The sequence below is a fragment of the Clytia hemisphaerica genome, unplaced genomic scaffold (genome assembly GCF_902728285.1).
Source record: "Clytia hemisphaerica strain Z4C2 unplaced genomic scaffold, Clytia hemisphaerica genome assembly, whole genome shotgun sequence".
In the NCBI taxonomy this organism is placed as follows: domain Eukaryota; kingdom Metazoa; phylum Cnidaria; class Hydrozoa; order Leptothecata; family Clytiidae; genus Clytia; species Clytia hemisphaerica.
The window spans coordinates 105451-120447 of NW_027103897.1; the positions used below are offsets into that span (position 1 = coordinate 105451).

At 36.1% G+C, this 14997-nt stretch overlaps 1 protein-coding gene across 1 annotated transcript; it reads left to right on the plus strand.

Annotated features, from left to right (window-relative positions):
- LOC136808729 (acid-sensing ion channel 2-like) lies at positions 1 to 12432 on the plus strand. Its single transcript, XM_067065271.1, has 7 exons — positions 1 to 1495; positions 2265 to 2523; positions 2829 to 2976; positions 3534 to 3593; positions 11089 to 11311; positions 11472 to 11563; positions 11947 to 12432. Exons 1-7 carry the CDS (start codon positions 24 to 26, stop codon positions 12096 to 12098), a joined length of 2406 nt encoding a protein of 801 aa, XP_066921372.1. The 5' UTR covers positions 1 to 23; the 3' UTR covers positions 12099 to 12432.
- Positions 12433 to 14997: the final 2565 nt, after the last annotated feature.

Below are 14997 nucleotides of genomic sequence, written 5' to 3' on the forward strand. Positions count from 1 at the left end.
GGTAGATAAAAACAAGAATAGCAATGTCTTCCATGTGGAAAAAGGCGCTTCACCATGGAGGAGGAGGTGACGATGGCGAGGATGTGAATGAGAAACGTTTGACGCCTTTATCACATCGAAGATTAATGAACGAAGATAAGGAAGAACGAAGAAGTCTGGTTGAAAGTGAGGCTGATTCTGATGATGACATTCTCCAGTTCGATGAAGATAAAGAGGAGATTGACCAGCATTTGTCACCGAAACATCGAGCATCATCACCTCTCGTGAAAAGATCTCCTTCCCCTTTGAGGAAATCACCACTTTTGTTTTTGAAGAAGGAACAAGGGAACCAAGAAGAAAGAGCAAGTTTGATTGATGAAAACGATGATGATAGTGAAGGCAGCGGTGAAAGGCCAAGTACACCTGTACAGGAAATTGGTTCTAAGCCGATAGACCATGGATCTACATCAAGCCCAGTGAAACCTACTGATAGCCCATCGACGGCGGTACCGCGGCCTGTAGCTAGTAAATGGGCAAGATTAAGACTATCGGCACCAGTTGCAACACCAAAAGAGCCTGAGAAACGTGTTGATGTTGTTGGTAATGGAAACGAAAATCAAAATGGTAGCTTACCAAAGAAAGTCAGTCCGTGGCAAAAATTGAGAGATCAGAATGCCACCGCAAATGATAAACCGAAACAGGTGAACTTTGAATTGAACGATATGGCGAGTGATAAACCAACACAACCCAAACTAACCTCGAGCGGATGGGGAAAATTAAGAGCTCGACAAAACTTTGGTGACCAGAGCAATAATACTGAAAGTGTACCAATGGAAGAAATTAGTACCGAGACACCAGCGCCGAGGAAACTTGACAGTTTAGCAAACGCGGCATATGCTATGCATGCTACACAGAAACTGACAGGTGTTCTTAAGGATAGAGCTGATAAAGCTAAGGAAAGAGTCAGTATACGTGAACGCTTAGCTTTGAAAGAACGTATGGCTAAATTGGTCGCTGAAAGATTAACCATTAAACAGATTTTCAAGCGATATGTTGAAACGTCAACTCTACACGGTTTTTGTTACGTGTGTACGGAGACGTTTATAGTTCGACGTGTAATATGGGCCTTACTGATGATTTTTGGTGCAGTATATTTCTTGGTTAAACTGAACGATGGTGTACACCGCTACTTTACTTATCCTATTTCAACTTTAAGCAACACGATTTTTGTTCCGAATCTGATTTTCCCGGCTATCAGTTTTTGCCCTGTGAACCCATACAAACTAGAGAACTTTAACACATCAATTCTACACAAGATTCAAGAAACAAGTGGGCTACCACTATTCAGTAATTGGACAAACCCAGGGTACGATGTATCAGGACAGGACCTGCATGATGCAATTTACGCACATGCGTATGATATAGATGAATTGGCGCCTGATTGTGATTATATTAAGCAGGACACTGATCACCCAATGAGAGCACACAGAGATTGTGGTCCGCATAATTTTACAAGGTAAGTTGCTCAAACATTCAGGTTGTCAAGATACGCTCTTGAATTCTATCACTACATGTTTCTTTTATAAGCATTGTACTTATAAGCATATAAAATGTATGTTCCGGATTTTCGAAATTTTGAATGAGATATGAGCATCTTTACAAGCATTTTACCTAAGCATCTCCGAGTCTGTTTTCAAATTTTTGTATGCTTATAAAAAAACATGTATTGTAGTTAAATTTACTGCTTTTACTGCTCACTATCTAAGACTAAAAATAGAGCCCCACTCTTATCGATAATCCTTTACTTTCCCTAATCATTAATCCAAAAGCTGCGTAGCGATTGCAGGCAGTATAAACCAAAGTGTAGACGTTTCTAACGAAGATTCATTGAAGATTAGCGTGGAGACGACAATAAACTCTGAATTTCAAATACAGGACTAGACATCTTCAGTTAACAGAATCCGCAGCCATTGTTCAACATCTAAGCATTATGAATGTCAGTCCTTAATAAGTTTTACGTGTAAAAATCTCAGCCTACTTTTTATAGCAATTTTATATATAAGTCGAAGGAGACGGTATAAAGCAAAGTCTTCAAAATCACCAACATACTGTCGTCCGTTTAAGGTCCGTGTATATTAGGTGAGCAAAGACAATATAGAGCCGTATATCAAATATCGACTTTATTTTGCATCGACTTCGCTTACCATCGTCCTCGATATCTCCCGATACATAAACTCGTTACTAACTTGAACATGAATTTCAAACTCAAACTTTCATTCTGCCAGGTACATCTCACAACATGGTGAATTGTGTTTTACCATCAACTCTGGTCACGAAGATCACCCCATCTTGAATGTCAACCACAATGGAATCGGATATGGATATGAGTTACTGTTTGACTTAAATCTACCAGGATCAGTCCTGATGGAAGCGTTTAGTGGAATTCGTGTCATTTTACATGATCAAAATGAAACACCAGTTTTTCAAACAGGATTCTTATTGGCGCCCGGATTCAAATCGTTTATCCAGATGCAACGAACAGAGGTATTTTGAAGCGATCTTTAAGTTTGAGAAGAGTCTCAAAAACTCGATACTTCGAATGTCTCCTCAACTCAAACAAGTTCTTTGGCTAGGGCCATCATTAACGAGACTCCAAAATTCGAGCGAACTTCAGAACCATGCGCTTATTCGTTTACAAAAGGTCAGTAAGAAACTCAATCGTTTGCAAATTACAGGGTACACAATATTGCAAGTCTCAACGCTAAATATATACGTCCATAGGATCTGTGGCAATGCCTTCTATTTTAGCAAAATATTAAAACTATGCAAAAATTACTTCTTTCTTTCAGACTATCAACTTACCACCTCCTGTTGCCACTCGATGTGGCAGTAAACCACTAAAATATTCGAACGTGTACAATCAAAAGAATTGTTTCCTTGAAGTCATTACTGATCGAACAGGTGAAGCATGTGGATGCAGAGAGCTCTATATGCCAGGTTGGTTTGATAAATAGATAGATAGATAGCCCGGTAATCTAGGACTTTTAGGCGGTCTTTCGATTGTTTTCACGGTCAAGAGGCTTGGCTATCTTTGAACTGAACAGAACACTGGAAGGGGTGGGGATTCAACCTCGAACCCTTGGTTTTAAACACTGATGCTTTCGACCACTTGGCCATAGCTAATTGGTCTGAGACTGGTGAATTTCAACATTACCGTCGTTTTGCTTAAAATTCCTCTTCCCGGACTAATATTCCACTCACTTTTCCGGGATGTTTCCGCTATTTTTCTCAGGATAACCGTCCGAAAATTATAAAGGGTTTTTTTCTAAAGGTAAGGAAAATGTTTTATGTTGAATAAAAAACGAACTTATTTTCCGAAGCTCTTTTTTAACTAGCCAGAGTATTAGTCTTTTTCCGGGGATTAGAATCTTACAACACCCTTTGTAAATCGATAGCCTTTTGAATTAACTACTATGTATGTCTTAGTCGAAAATATTGGGTTGTTCCAAAAGGACAGGTTACTGTATGATAAACTTTTTCACGTTCAATTTTAGACAATGGTTTACCGTTCTGTTCACTCCAACAACAACTAAACTGTACTCAACCTTTCAAAGGTATTTACAAACAATATTTTTGGACCTACCTCCGGGTACCCCGGTGGAGGTCCTTTAAATTAACCCATGTCCGTTCGTCTGTCCGTTCGTCCGTCTGTTACCAGCTTTTCTCAGGATTGGCTCATTAGTTTTTTCTGATTTTTGGCACAATGATGCAAAATGGCAATGCCCAAAATGTGACGGAGCCCGATTTTCGAGAAAGAAGATTTTCCGGCCGATGCCTCGAGATTTTATCATTACTTTTTTCTGATTTTTTGCTCAAAGATGCGTATTATCAATGCTCAAAACATGGCTGAGTCCGAATTTTGAGAAAAGTTTTTTTCCGGCCGAAGATGCCGGAAACATGCCGGAAATCGCCGTTTTTCTGGATTTTCATTGGACTTTTTCCTTATAATTGGTTGTTTTTTCATTCAAAAACATTATTAATAGCAATGCCCACCATCAAGCATGTTTCAATTTTCAATAAAATTGATTTTTGAAGCCGGTGTAGCGGATTATTTTAACTCCCTGTAAATGTTGACCCCCCTGGTTAAAATAAACTAGGAAATAATGACTCCCCTAGAGTAGAAATTTCCTAGGAAATATTGACTCCCTTAGTAAATAATGACTCCCCGTAAACCTCTTGGGAATTGCTTTAAGGGCTCTGACCATAGTGAATTTTTTATAATTGCCGTGTTTAAAATCTGTTTTCTGACTGATGTAACCAACCAGAGATTTGGGAAAAGAGGATAAGAATTGCGCTATTCAGCTATAGAAATATAGGCTAGGGAGCCTTTTGTTCTATTGAAATATCTGCGCCCGATCGATTGTTTTAGTTCTGAACCAATCGGAGCGCTTGATTATACTATGCGCACAAGACTAGAAGTACAAACAAAAAATGGCAGCCGTGGTTGATATCGAAAGTGAAATAAAAATATTTTTAATATCGGGTATTTTGGTATTTTTTTATAAGCATTTTTCATTTTGGACAGGGCGGATACAGTGTTAGTCGAGCCAAAAACTTTCAGTTTTAGCCAAAATACTTTCCTCAAGGAATGCTCGAACCGATGTCACATATTTTTTTGTAGAAATAGAAATAACTACTAGTAAAGAATTTAAAATTTATTGCATTCAAACACAAAAAGAAGCTGGTAAAACGAATAGTTTTTCATTACTTCTCGGGCTAAAGTGTTTGACAATCATATAAACATAAAAAGAGCTAGCTTGGTTGAATATTAAAACAATGAAGGAGAAAGGAAGGAGAAGGGAAGGAAAATAAACAGGACTGAAACAATGGCAATTCATGATATCAATGACAAGAAATCAAAAATATCATGAATTTTTTTGTAAGAACTTTTTGAAGTTTACACAACAAAGCGAAAAATCATAGCAATATAATACAAAACAGTAGTACACAAAAGAATACATTAACAAAAATTATACGAAAATCTTTATTTGGTCGCGTTTTGTAATAACAAAAAATTATAATAAACTGGTTAAATTTCTGGACCAATTTGATTCTAATTGTCAATTTTATTTGTCTTATTGCTTCCAAAAAGTTACTTAAATAATTGCAAGAAAATTAATTACAATAAAAAAACTTTGACTTGATTTTTTCTCACTAAAAGCACTTTGGAAAATAAACATATATATTGTGAAACACTCTTGGATTTAGGGGGTCTCACTAATTCCAATAGAGGTGTGACTCAAAGATAAAAAGCAGTTTACCCTTTCAAATGAAATTTTAGAGAAAAAGAGCATAAATATAACCAGACTGAAGATGAATAATTATATAATGTGATGCATGAAAATAGTTCAGTGTCCAAACTGGAATTTCTATTAAAGCATTTTGATGTCTCTATGGTTGGTTCATATCTTGTAATTGTAGTCTACCCGCATTCTGGTGTCTTGTTTGGGACCATTTGCGTAATCAAGCAGGAAATCCTGGTAAAACAGGGATAAAAAGCCCTCAATCCAATTGCAAACAAACCAAAACATCATCAATGTCATCAGAAAAAAGACATTATTTGTACATAATGCAGCATGTTTTGGTATCGAAATTCAGTTGCCATTAAAAAATAAATTCCATATACTACATACATTATATACACATAAGAACTCATTTTCATTGGTAATTACAGCCATTACATATCAAAATCAAATCAAGATGTACTTTCCAGAGAGGATTTATATGATACAAATTGATATTCAGTTTACAGGGAAAAATTTGAATCCAAAAAACATCCAAGATTGTTAGGTACACATAATGCACATAATCAATTTGATAGAATTATTCCATTGTTGTTTCCATTGAGTTAAATATGGTTTCCACTCATCCATCTTATTAGCAGAATTTGTTGGTGTTTACAAAGATATTGAGCCTTGTACGTGACAAATTCAGACAAATTTTAAGCCAATTCTCATTGTATACCAACCACGTGAAGGTACAAAATAATTCATGGATCTAGGTTATTGGACAGTATGATGGTAACTAACCTGAAAGTATATAATAATGAAAATGGGAATTAGGATCTTTGCAGCAAGCTATCATTATCATGAACAAATACAGAACACAAACAACAAATCACCGACCACTGACAAAAACCGGTGAAATAAATCTTATATAACTGGACAATCTATTAACCGGTCAGAGCCAATCTATTATATTAACTGGTCAGAGCCAATCTACTAACCGGTCAGAGCAAATCTACTAACCGGTCAGAGCCAAACCGGTCAGAGTCATAGTTTTATAAATTACATAAGTAAAAATATTAGAACTTTGATTGCAATTTTCTGTTACATACAGTACAAAAACTTGAGATTTCAACCCCAAAAAAATGTTTTTCCTCAGTTCAGTAGAAGCTAAAAAGGCATCAAGGATAATTTAGCGTACTTACCAAATCTAAAATCCATTGCCAGCAAGTAAGTTTTGCTAGGAAAACATTATTTTTTCATCTAAAACTAGGAAAAAAATATACATTTTTAGACGATTTTGCCCATCTTCAATCAAAATGCTAAGAAAGTTTGAGGATATGTGCCATGTAAAACTAAGCTATAGGTTGTCACTTAATCAACCTTACTGCTACCCATAAAAATTATGTTGGCAACACAAAAAAATTCATTTTATTCAACTTAACAAACAAAAAATACACTTTTTCATATAATTTTTCAGCTATCTTTGAAGGATGTGCCAAAAAGATCTAGAAGGTGCCAATAAAAACCAAAGCTAGGCTAGTCACCTACAACCTTTTTCCAACCCAAACCACTTTATTTTGACTCTGAAAGACTTTCCAGTAAGGCAAACTAGCTAAAAATAAAAAGGTCCCATTTCACATCAAATTTTAGCATGCCTGCTTCCGCCATCTTTTTCTCAAAAAATAAAGCATGCAACAGCAGATTTTTTTGTCAGTGGAAACCCCAAAAGATCGTTATTTGCTTTTCAGTTGTTTATATAAGTAGGAAACCCCTCCAAAGGAGTAAATTCAGACAGTTTTTCTTGAACTGTTATAATACTGCACATAACGCCATTTTTTTCGCAGTACCTTCTTGGCCAAGTTGTTCCCTAGCCTAGCGACTTCAGACGACGCCGAATTCAATGATCAACAATGAGAAAACAGCGAGCGGCAGCGGCGATTCTTATCCTCTTTTCCCAAATCTCTGAACCAACAAAACTATGGCATATTATACATTTTCTGTTAGACAAACTATTCCTGAATCTGAAAATTCAAAAATTGCATTGAAAACATTTGATGAAGAAGAAAATGAAGACTTTTGCGAGGAAGAGTATTTCAACTTTGAAGAGCTTAGTTTCGGCGAAGAAAAAACATTTTGAAAAAATTTTCGCAGAAGATGGTGCATCTTTTACCGAACAATAAAAATTTTTGCGGAAAATTTTTGTAAATGCTTCTTTGTCTCAAAATCTTCAAAATAGTGGTTTTTCATCAATTTTTCATCTGGATTTTGCTTAAAAAAACAGTCATAATTTCTGACACATCTTTTTAGAAAAATTTTCCGCAAAATTTGAAATAGTTCAATTCTTTGCGGACAGTGTAAAGAAATTTTGAAACAAAAAAGTTAATTACCCATTAAAATTAAGCACTTTTTGTAAAAGAGGGTGATGCAACATATTATTAACATCTTTATAAAGTTCATAACGTCATTTTTGCAATTAAATTCTTAATTACTCTTAAGGGATTCTATTAAAAAGCAATTTATAAAGGCAATTCGTTGTTAAAAGTGTTAAGGAACCTGAAATATAACTTTTATGTTCAAATACCAAAATCAATTTTTGGACTATGGTCAGAGCCCTTAAGATGCCAAATTTTGCTAATTCGTTACTTTTCTCGCTCAAGGCTGTGAAATAAGAATTTTTTGCAGAGCTGATTTTCGTCGTCGACACCCATCTTTTGCCGAAATTCTTTCATTTATCAGAATGTATGGTATTCCGCAGAACAAATTTTCAGGTAATTTTCGGTAGACACGAAGTTTAAACGTTTATTCTTCATCCCGCTTCTCGTCAGTATTTTGTGACATGATCTTACAAAAGTATACGGCAGGTCTTAAGTATACAAATTTTGGGCCAAATCTAAAAATTCTTGAAGGAAATGCTTCCCTCAGATGGAGTATTTCTTTTACGGGGGTCTGTAGAGTTAGCCCTGGATTAGCCAAATGAATTTGAAATAACTTTGGCGGATTTGGCGGACAAAATTCGCCAAAATTAGTTCCCTCCAAAATTAAATTTTTTGTTATTATTGCTTAAATGACACCTGAAACTCATCAAAATTGCTTAAAATAAGGCAAAATAAAACAGATTTACGCCGTCATTCGCCAAAGTTATTTCCCGCCAAAATTATAAATTTTTTAGAATTTTTGCTGCACGCCAAAATTAGTTCCCGCCAAAATAAGTTCCCTTTAGGTGGAGTCCTGGTAATTATAGCCCAATTTTCAGTTTTCAAAAGCATGCTACACCCCTTCCTCATCATAGTGTCCTCCAGGGTTTGTCCCCCCCACCAAATTCTTAATTTTTTTAAATCTTCCCCCTCTTTTTTTTCCCCCTATGACTTTTCGGTTTTTTAGTCCCCCCCCCCTCTTCTTTTTTGCTTTCCCCCCAGAAAATTCTGAAAATATCAGTTGCCCCCATATACCCGTATAAATTTCTCAAATTTCAACTTGACACAAACGTAAAATTTTGCTGCAAAAAGAATACTAGACAAAATAGAACGAAAATTGGTTAATTTTTCAATCATGATCTAATCACCATGTGGACTGACCTTGGTTGCTGAGATAAAGTTGAAGTGATTTCATACTTCCCCCACCAAATTTATTGATGTTTTCTCCCCTCTTTTTTTCCCCCCTTTACTATTCAAATTTTCATTTTCCCCCCTCACCCATTCAAAATTGGAAAATTGCCCCCCCCCCTTTATAAAGGGGGGGAGGACACTATGCTCATATATCAGTGCTTTCAAAAATGAGAATTTCCCTCCCGACACGTGCTCTATAGCCCGACTTTTGGTGGATGGGCCCTTAGAGGTTTAGAGGGACTAAAACCGACCCTTAGAGGGACTGCAATGGAGGAAAAATCGATTATTCTTGAATTTTGTGACACTCACAGGGAGTTTTGTGCGCTTTTGTGCTTGAAATTTAGGCTTTTCAAGGTCAAGAAATTGGGTTTCGCTGTTTTTAAAACCCTTAGGGGGGCTGAAATTAAATTTTGTGATTTTTACGACCCTTAGCGGGATTAAAAAAGGCACCCTTAAGGGCGGCACATACCCGTACCCTTCACTTGCCTTATCCCCCCCCCCCCCCCGGGCGTTGACCGAACTGTAGTTGGCTGTTTGCAAAAATCTGTGGCAGGGTGTCTTCTCAATACATATGACATCAAATGAAGGTAAATGAGGACGTGCGTTGTCAATTCAAACTGAGTCCAAAAGTACAACAAACCCCACCTCATTAGATAAATCTAGGTACGCAGGCAAAAGTTTCCTAATGAAGAAAATTGGCACCCTCCAGGCAAGAAAAATGATAACCACCGCACCTGCACAACAGAGTTTTTATCTCAGATACATTTTGAAACAGAAATCACCTAGTAATGGGATCATTTATTGATTCTAGTGACTCTGTGAGTAAGTCGAGATGAATTTCTCAAAAGCAAAAGCAGAAAAAGCTTATTAAAAGCATTCTAAGTCAAAAAAGGCGAATTTCCAGGACTCCACCTTAAGGTAGATAATAGAGGGGAGTCATTTTAAACCAAAGGGGGTCAAGATTTCCTAGGAAATAGCAACTCTAGGGAGTCTTCATTTACTAGTTTATTTTGAGGTGGGGGGTCACTATTTACTAGTTTATTATGACTGGGGAGTCATTATTTAGGGGAGTTAAATTTTTGTGTGACACCGGAACTGTTTAAAAATCGCCGGAACAACCTATTTTCGCTGGAAAGACAGTATTTTTTGAATTTCTCGAGCTGTACTTTATATTTTTTTTATGAAATTTCGCACACTGATGTAAAATGACAATACCTAAAAAGTGACGGAGCCCGATTTTCGAAAAACTTTTTTCTGGCCGAAAATACTGGAAATATGCTGGAAAAACCGTTTTTTTTGACATTTTCTTGAATTTTCATCCATAGTTTTTACTGATTTCTTTGCAGAAAAATGCGTATTCGCAATGCTCAAAAAATGGCCGAGCTCGATTTTTGAGGAAAAAAATTTTCCGGTTAAAAATGCCGGAAATCGCCTTTTTTAGCAAATTTTCATTAGATTTTTTCCTTGTATTTCTATGTTTTTCACACAAAAACATTATTCATAACAATGCTCACCATCAAGCATGATTCAATTGTTTATAAAACTAATTTTTGCGACCAGAACTTTTTATTTATTTTTACCCTACAACCCTTCCCTCTCCTCCCCATCAACAATCAATGATGAATTTATTGCGTTATGCATTTTCGCTAAACGCTATATTTTTTGACTGATTTTTTTCATTTTTCTTTTCGCATTGCTATCTAACTTTCATCATCAGGTAGGTCCATTCAGCATGTTGCTTGTTGTTTTTATTTTTTTGAAAGTTATACGAAAATTATAGAAACCTCAATGGATTCAAACAAAAGTCATGAAAGAAACTCATATAGACATCCCTGTGTCACAGACCAGTTGGGACCCCAGCCCACTGGAAAATTTGGCAAAAATTTCGGCCCCGGTGGTAACCCTATTTGATAGGCTTACTGAGTAACCGCCAGAGACTAAGTGTAAAGAATCTCCACATCGGTAAATTTGAGGCAAAAAATAATACTCGAAAGAAAAAGAAAACCATGAATCTCATCCCAATTAGCAAACTCCAAAACAATATCATCTTAATGGAAAACGATTTGGAACAAAGTGCTATCTAACACTACCCAATAAGCAATTTTGAATTCCCAAGGGAAATTTGAAGAAGATTGTTATCCCCACTAGGTGAAAGCACTCATCCAATCGTTTAAATTTCAACAAATGAGCTAACAAACTTTGCTTTTCTTTTCTAGAACAAATCAGTCAGCTAGATTTGATAGATGAATGCCCCATCGACTGCAAAGTGACGTCATTCAAAACGGAGAAGACAGATACCCGATTTCTCCATAATGCACCGCAAGGCATGATGCCTACCATTTTGTTAAACAATGCAGCGCGAAAAGGGAAGAATTCGTCGCATCTGGCGAAGATTTATGAAGAATTGAAAGGAACTGATGAATTGGATCTTTATATAGAGTAAGTAGTGGTTTATGAATATAACTTTTTTTATAAACAGCTCTAATTTTCGGGCTAGACCTGGCGTTGCTTAGGATTCTAGCTCATTTTTCTGAAAAATATGCTTTGACCGCTCCTGATAATGCTAATGCTTATAAATCATATTCACTCGCTGTTATAGGGAAAATATGATACGAGCATTGTTTTTCTATCCTGAAATGAAGTTGACAGTGAACCAACAGCAACAGACATTCACATTCTATCATTTTCTTGGTAAGTGCAGTGCTGGTCTCAAAATTTCAATTGACCATTTAGGACTGTTCTAAAGCAGCAAAGGGTGGCATTCAAAATGAATCCAAAACTATAACAATACGACTTTCAGAACTAACATTCACTTTCTTTTCTGGCTATAGTATAAGTAGAAGTAAATTGTAGGTACGTATAGTAGTAGTTCATCTCCAACTAAAAGACTGCTTCATTTTCTGAAGTACATTTCTTTAGCCAACCGGAGTTCGGATCTTTTTTTCCGTCTGAGAGTGCCAATAGAAGCGGAAATGGAAACTTAGGTAAAACATTGGTCAATGCTGCACCTGGCTTGCTATCCAAACAGCGCATACTTAATTTAAACTACATTCACCATCATCTTCTATATACAGGTGATATTGGAGGCGAGTTCGGTTTGATGTTGGGTGCAAGTTTGCTGACGTTTGTCGAATTCATGGATCTGTTAATCTTCCTAACGTACCATCAAATGTTACGCCTCAACAAACAAAAGAAGGAGTCTGCTGCTGGGCAACAAAAAACTTGAAAATAGAGCTTCTATACTATTTTACCCTACAGAACTTTCAAAAAACCCCTTTATTTGGAGGACAATTAAAGTAGGATCCAAGTGTAGCAACAAAATGGAAGCAGTATTTAAGTATAACGCCCTCGTAGAATCAGTGGAGCTAAATTGAACTTAATAGCTTTATAATTGAAACATTTCAAGAATTTCAAGCGAAAGGGTAAACAAAATCAAAAGATTGGAATTACGATTGATTTTTCTATAGATAAACTGAGAAGTTGTAAATATGATGCAGTTTATACTTCTAGAACCCATTATGGCCATTATGCAGTATAAAGAAAATACGAAATATTTTAAACCATTAACAACTTTTTATGTTTACCCTGCATTTTCTACCCATCGCTAATTATAAAGGCTGGTAATATAGTCAATGGCGGACAAACGTTTGTTTAAAAGTTGTTTAGACTTTAGTAGAGCGTGAAAATATCAATGAGAGACTGAGGATAAACTTTCGCCCAGTGGTTGAAGTCTTAAGTTTTCAAATTCAAACTCAGTCGGAGCTCAAGTTACTGAGCAGATTTCACGTTAAAAACTGCTAAAGAACTCGTCGCCAACTGGTTAAGAATTTGGAAAAATGGTTAAGAATCCAGCCAACTGGTAAAGAACTCCCATATTATGATTGAGTCCGCTCAAACTGACGCCTGATTTGGGCAATTTTTCGCTACTTTGCCGTGATCAACTTTGATGATTTTTGTGATTAAAGAAGCAGAATAAACAAAAGAATTTCCCAAAATTTATATTCGCGAGACGCGGGAGGGGAAGAAAGTAGTTTTTTCTTTTGTTTAAAAAGGCTGTGCAAGCGAAATGGTAGGAGTCCTTTAACGATCCTTTAATAATTTTTCATCTCCAATATGTGGTAGAAATTTCAAGTATCGTCTTTTGTTAGATTTTTTTAAGCTATATGAACAAAGTGTTTTCTTTCAGTTGTTTAATAATTTGTCTACCGTTATTAATCTTCAACATGGGAAACAAAAGCTACGCGCATGCGTAAAAACATTGTTTCATCAGTTTCGAAAATGGAATACAGAAAGTAAGTAAAATATCAAACACTTGATCAACGAGGTTTTAAATGTTCTAGAAAATTTGCTTTTGCTTTGTTTGAGTTTTTTATAACAATGAAGATTTGCTATAGAGGTTTTGTATCGAGAATTTGAAGAGTGAAGGTTGACATTATGCGTTTAATTTTGACCCTTTTGGGTCTCCTTTTGTTCGTTTACGACATTGAAGGGCGTTTCTCACCATCAGTGATTCGTAAAAAGACACATCATAAGAAGAAAACGAATTCTTGGAAAAACATGGCAGTCCCAGTTGCTAATCTGACGTTCATCGAACCTGCAAGAACTCGTCAAAACCGACCAACAGTCGCTCCTACGACAACATTGTCTTTTAAACTCGGTCAAAACGAAACTTTCAAAACACTTGAGAACACTTTGGATAACATTTCACCAACAGTATCACTGAACGGAGATTTCACTCTAGAAAACAATGGGAACAATACCACAAATAACACAACTTCGAATATGATTTTGGAAGTTATAAACATTGCACCCTATTTTCGAGGGCGTTCAAAATATAGTAAAAAGTTTGCAATGATAGTGACATTGTATGCTGCTTTATCTCTAGGTTGTATTACAATGGCAGCGTGCTTGATTCGCGGAATACAGAAGCGGAACCAGAGGCATAGACAATATGTATTGTTAACCAAACGAGATATGGATTACCCTGTAGGAGGTGGTGGGATATGACATAAACTGGCATAAAGTTTAGTCAAGGTCGCAGTTGGATGTCGATCTATAACTTGTCTCGTCATGGATATATACAACACACAAGGCTGTTTCTAGAATTTGTCGCATAGGAACCTTATATAAACCTTATGTAAATGACTGGGAGGGGAGAGTAAAGTAATTTTGTAATTTAATTTGGAGAGGTTACTTTTTTGGGGGGGATCGACGACAATTTCAGGGCTATAAACTTGCGTATGGTCATGTGACATATGCACATGTGGATCTCTACATTCTGGTTAAAATGAATCTTGCATTTATGTAAATATTTGATTGTAAAAAGCTTTTAAATTCTATTTTATCAATTTATCCAAATCCTAAGAACCTATAAAATTTATAAAATAAAATTTTTTACGCAAAAATAAATTATTTTCAAGATATTTTAATGCTAAAATTATTGTCATTATCAGTGAATAATAGTATTAAAATTTTCAGTACTGCCGGAGTACTGCCCAGCCAAATTTCCTTAATGAAAAAAGTAGTACGCTGAAAAGATATCGAACCCAAACATAGCCTATTTTGCTTCAGCCAAAGCCGAGAAAATTGCATTTAACCCTTTAACTGCCGTTCGTATTTTTTAAGGTTCGACATATTTGCAATGGGAAAAAAAGAAGGTTCGACCTATTTGTCACGGGGAAAAAAGAAGGTTCGACCTATTTGCCAGATGTCGGCATATGCCGACATGGGCAAAAGGTAGCGATTTTGACTTCATTTTCTGAATGTTATATATGAAGTATCAGCCAAGGACTATAATTTCGAGTTGAACATTGTAGTAGTTAGTTTTCAACATAGAAAAGCTTTTAACTATTATCTTTTTTCATTTCAAACCATCTAATACAAAATCTTTGTAGAAGTGTTAAATTTTGCGGCAAAGGAATGGAAAGTGCCCATGTCGGCAAATCCCGACATCGGCAAAGAAATGGAAAGTGCCCATGTCGGCAAATCCCGACATCGGCAAAGAAATCGAAAATGCTCATGTCGGGATATGCCGACATCGGCAGTTAAAGGGTTTTAATGGTGACGTGCCTCGAAAAAATCAGTTTCAGTTTCCCAAATTACAGAAGGAGTCAAAATGAAGTTTG

Bases quoted from the DNA above. Each gene is read 5' to 3' on its own strand.
- LOC136808729 (XM_067065271.1), top strand. From the start codon at position 24: ATGTCTTCCATGTGGAAAAAGGCGCTTCACCATGGAGGAGGAGGTGAC. The intron at 3,594-11,088 runs GTATTTACAAAC...TTTCTTTTCTAG, and splicing joins CTGTACTCAACCTTTCAAAG to AACAAATCAGTCAGCTAGAT. The intron at 11,312-11,471 runs GTAAGTAGTGGT...TCGCTGTTATAG, and splicing joins GAATTGGATCTTTATATAGA to GGAAAATATGATACGAGCAT.